At 47.4% G+C, this 5,184-nt stretch overlaps 1 protein-coding gene across 3 annotated transcripts in view; it reads right to left on the reverse strand.

Annotated features, from left to right (window-relative positions):
* SARC_11075 (hypothetical protein) overlaps positions 1-4,987 on the reverse strand; it is a gene marked incomplete at its 5' end in the record, with an annotated part of 6,422 nt that extends 1,435 nt beyond the window's left edge. The window contains 7 exons of one of the 3 annotated variants that reach the window (XM_014294851.1): positions 448-603; positions 1,250-1,391; positions 1,757-1,965; positions 3,083-3,248; positions 3,857-3,985; positions 4,224-4,310; positions 4,643-4,987. In XM_014294851.1, coding sequence (XP_014150326.1) covers positions 448-603; positions 1,250-1,391; positions 1,757-1,965; positions 3,083-3,248; positions 3,857-3,985; positions 4,224-4,310; positions 4,643-4,987 — 1,234 coding nt within the window. Of the gene's footprint in view, positions 1-432; positions 604-1,240; positions 1,392-1,756; positions 1,966-3,082; positions 3,249-3,856; positions 3,986-4,223; positions 4,311-4,642 lie in introns of all 3 variants that reach the window. The other 2 variants (XM_014294852.1, XM_014294853.1) reach the window with 2 other exon arrangements.
* Positions 4,988-5,184: the final 197 nt, after the last annotated feature.

The following is a 5,184-nucleotide window of genomic DNA, read 5'->3' on the forward strand; positions in this document are numbered from 1 at the left end:
CAATCCCACACGAAAGTACAAACAATACCTACAGGTGTAAGTGTTGGCAATCCCACACGAGAGTACAAACAATACCCATAGGTGGAAGTGTTGGCAATCCCGCACGAAAGTACAAACAATACCTACAGGTGTAAGTGTTGGCAATCCCACACGAAAGTACAAACATAAAATATAGACATTGCACTTAAAACCTACAGGAGCAAGTGGTTGTAGGGTTTTAGGGTTTATATATAGACATCTACCAGCCATATCTGAAAAGTATTGAAATTGCACCTTGGTATGCCATGATTGTTGGTCTCCACTTATATATCCATATAGTGTATATCTGCACAAACACACAATGCACGCTACCTATATAACTACTCAATCTCTAGCACTTACAGCGACGCACGTTATATACACCCAAAGTCTAGCACTGCTACGTAGGCACACCTGCGCATGACCTACAGTGTGTGGCGGGTGTGCTGTGTGTGCCTGAGTGGGCTGTGTACAGCTCTTCGCACACACTGCTGACGTACGCTGCCGCATGACCCAACGCAGTGACCGTTGGCGCCGCCAGTGATTGTTTGGCGTTGATGTCGTGTAACTCCGCCACACCGTCATCTGTCCAGACAGTGGGACGTGGATGAATGCACCAGAGGATCCGAGTACGGGTGTAGGGGGGGGGAAAGGGGTGGTTTAGTACAGGTGTGTGGGGGTGGGTGGTTTAATATTGGCTTGGGGAAGGAGTGAGAAGTGCTGTGTAAGTGTGCAGGGATGAAGGTTGCATGTACGTTAGAAGTCAATGCACATCTGCCTATAGAATTAGCACACACACATCCATCTAGAGTGATCGATACAACTTAGCAACCCCTATATAACTAGCAAGCATACATCTAGAGCAATACTTAAACCTTAGCAACCCTAATATAACTAGCATGCATACATCCATCTAGGGTGATAGATACAACTTAGCGACCCTTATATAACCAGCATGCATACATCTAGAGCAATACATATAACCTAGATACGTATATGTACCAAGGTGTTGTATTCCACAAGCACGATCCATATCAGACTTAAGACTTGCATCGATCAGACTCACCACTTGCATCTATCAGACTCACCACTTAGACTGACCACTTGACTGACCACTTGACTGGCCACTTGACACCACTTGACTCACCATTTGACACCACTTGACACCACTTGACACCACTTGACACCACTTGACACCACTTGACACCACTTGACTCACTACCTGACTCACCATCACCACTTGCATGACTTGCATTTGCATCGCCTGGTGCCACCTGCGTGTCCTCTGAGTCTATGGTGACGTCTGCATCGCTCGCCTCCAGACGACTCACTGCACTGTCGGACTGCGCGGGTGCGTGGGCTAAAGCGTAGATCTACAAGTGTGGAGCGTGGGCGGCGGTTATGGTTTTAAGGATGTGGTGTGTGGGTGAGGCTGTGGGCTCTATGCGGGGTGTGTGAAATGGTACAATACGTACAGGCTGCTGCTGTTTAACGTCGCTGGGACGGTACGAGAGACATAGCCCGCCCAATGAATACCTCTCCAACCCCATAACAAAAAAATGAACCGATTCTAAATCTATGTCGACAGCTGTGGGTACGATACGATCAGAAAAGACACAGTACTACAACCAATGCGAAAAAAAAACCCCCTGAGCAGGCACAGCCTACCTTAGGTAAACAAACTCAGAGCAGACACACCCTACCTTAGTTAAACAAACTCAGTGCAGGCACACCCTACCTTAGTCCATAGCCCTTCCGACACTTTCTGGAACCCCAGCACACACACCAGCAATGTGTCAGCCATCGGTGTCAAAGTGGTGTCGGTGTCAGGCGATGAGCCTTTTGACACGTCGGCGTCGGAGGGGGCGGGTAGTGCGAAGGAAAGGTCCTCCCCACACCACTCGCCTGTAGGCAGCAGACCCTCACCCACACGCAGTAGAACCTCATCTGAGGTAATATGTGAGTGCACACACGCATTAGAAGCTCATATGAGGTACTAAGTGAGTGTACACACGCACTTGAAGCTCATTTGAGTTAATAAGTGAGTGTACACACACACTAGAAGCTCATCTGAGGTAACAAGTGAGTGTACACATACACTAGAAGCTCATCTGAGGTAATAAGTCAGTGTTCACACGCATCATTATGATATGTGACGATATGTGAGTGCATCAGATATGTCGTAGCAATCACACGAGTGAGTGAAGTCAGGCACCAGTAAGCAGAAATTGAATCACAGAATAGCACAAGTATTGGAAGAGAGAGGCGCAGTTGAGTGGATGTAGGGAGACTGTACTGCAACCTGTCTACGCCTCACACTAGGGTGAGACTTCATCTAAAGTAAGAATATCTACACTGTATTACGTCATCCAGAGAAATAATCTCTACATTGTACGTCATTTGGAGTAATAATATCTACTATATTCCGTCATCTAGAGTAATCGCCTGTCAGATGGGGTTCTGCCAAACCCAACAAACGCTGAACACAAACACTCGGACGACCACGTGGCCTAACGCCACAGACCCAACACACCACACAGACCACTCTCTTCCCCTCCGAAGCAGTGTTGAGCAAACGTGTCTTGTGATGTTGAGCAATCGTGTGCCGTAGTTTTGAGCAAACGTGTGTTGTGGTGTTGAGCAAACGTGTGTTGTAGTGTTGAGCAAACGTGTCTTGGGGTGTTGAGCAAACGTGTGTGCAGTGTCGAGCAAACGTGTGTTGTGGTGTTGAGCAAACATGGCTTGTGATGTTGAGCAAACGTGTGTTGTGGTGTTGAGCAAACATGTCTTGTGGTATTGAGTGGAGGTGTGGCTGGAAGAGCGTGTGTGTACAACACAATGGGGCTACCTGTGACATTGATGCTTGCTATATGAGCGTGTGTGTACAACACAATGGGACTACCTGTAACATTGATGCCTGCTGTGTGAGCGTGTGTGTACAAAACAATGGGACTGCCTGTAACATTGATGCCTGCTGTGTGAGCGTGTGTGTACAACACAATGGGGTTACCTGTAAAATTGATGCATGCTGTGTGAGCGTGTGTGTACAACACAATGGGGCTACCTGTAACATTGATGCCTGCTGTGTGAGCGTGGTTTCTGATGATATCTCGGCACCGTTGCACGTTGGGTGGCGTGTTATTGGCTTCGACATTGTTCGCAATCAGAAGAAGATCATTGCTCAAGCGATCACAGTCGGAAAGAACACTCTCCGCGTACCATGCAATGGTCTGGATGTGGCGGTGCAGGAGGGTGCAGCCAAACGAGACACACCGAGTGAGTGAGTGAGTGAGTGAGTGTTTCAGAAACTATGTGCAAGTAAAATTTAGTGTGTGTATTCGCTCTCTGTGTGTGTGTGTGTTATCAACGTATATGCCGCGAGTGAGCCGTAAGCGTGTGCTTCAGGGATGGTCTATGAGTGTGTTTAAGCGAAGTGTGGCATGTGCTGCTCTATGCGAGTGTGCGTGAGTGTGTCTGATTGCGTGTTGAGCCATGCTATCCTGCTTTCTGCCGCTCTCAATGATTCTCGGTCGAGAGAGAGGTGTGTGTTGTAGCGACGTTACCTAGGCCGAACACAGCAGCAAACCCTAAAACCTTAAAACACGGCAGCACGTGGATGCAACTGCACCGTACGATTGACTACGAAGGGACCTGCGCTGAAAGAAGGACGCACACGTACACACCTCCACAACCGAGAGAGATGTGTAGGTCACCAAGCCACACGTTCGTATCTCAAGGTACAAGTATACTCACATACGCAAGGGTAGGTGAACACAGCCAACGTTTAAGCAACACAAAAGGTCATACTCAACACGCAATGCACGCCCTATACACATACTGCAGCATGGTCATCTTCCGCTATGTCCTTAGCAACGGTAACTAGGGCCGTAAGCGTGGTACACAACTTGTCAGTGGTCGGCTTAGTCTTCAGAAACACCTCCGAGAGTGCCGTTATCCTGTCACCAACCTGTATCAAATATATCACGTACATATAGGTTTATTCATATCATGAGAAAAGTATATATATATACGCACATACACACACACACACATACATACATATATATATACATAGTGTTTGTTATAGTAGAAACACACACACATACGCGCGTGACTAGGTCTGCTAAAATCCTAAAACCCTAAAACAAAAAACACATAACCATCACGTGGCCAAGATCACCCCAAAGCGGCATACGAGAACACACCAATGCGACGACGTCTCTACAGTCTGCATTGATATCCAACACAGCTTGCATGTGCTTCGCGCGCTCTTGATTCAGCGAGGCCAGGCTCTGTTGGGAGAGTGTGGTTGTGTCAGTGTCATTTATAAATATATATATATAAGGAAAACGCCCATGTGCGCATTATATAAATATACTCGGCTAACTCACCTGTTGTTATGATTGGGGGTCGCGTTAGTTGGCCTCAACACCGTACGCCACCAGCAGTGCCAGGCCCTTCCATCTACACACACGCACACACGCACACACCTCTTCACACACCCACATCTATACATACACACACCCACACACCCACACACCTCTTCACATACCCACACACACGCACACATAGATAAAAACGTAAACGTCCACGTGCCCATTATAAATAGACAAGGTAAACTCACCCGTTGTAGTGATTGGGGGTCGCGTGAGTTGGCCTCAACGCCACACGCCACCAGCAGTGCCAGGCCCTTCTCCGCCTCAGCCAATTCGGTGCGTGTTGTGTAGTACGTTTCTAAAGCTTTCTTGTAGTTGAGAATGCTGCGTTGTGGGAGGGTGAGAAGGTTGGGCAGGATGGCTTGATGAGATATGCACGGGTGTGTTATGGTAAGAAAGACACATCTGCGTACAAGCAAGACGTGCAGGTAAATGTTGCACACCTCTGCGTACAAATAAAACGTGTAGGTATAGGTAGTACTCAGGGCGGTGTATCTGCGGTAGTCAATCAGACGCAAACGAAGCACCCACATACATACAATAGAAAGTACTATGGATCACCCACATACACACAATAATAAGTACTATGGACCACCCACATACACACAATAGTAAGTACTATGAACCATCCACATACACACAATAGTAAGTACTATGAATCATCCACATACACAATAATAAGTACTATGAACCACGCACATACACACAATAGTTAGTACTATGAACCACG

The sequence above is a fragment of the Sphaeroforma arctica genome (genome assembly GCF_001186125.1).
Source record: "Sphaeroforma arctica JP610 unplaced genomic scaffold supercont1.1517, whole genome shotgun sequence".
In the NCBI taxonomy this organism is placed as follows: Eukaryota; class Ichthyosporea; order Ichthyophonida; genus Sphaeroforma; species Sphaeroforma arctica.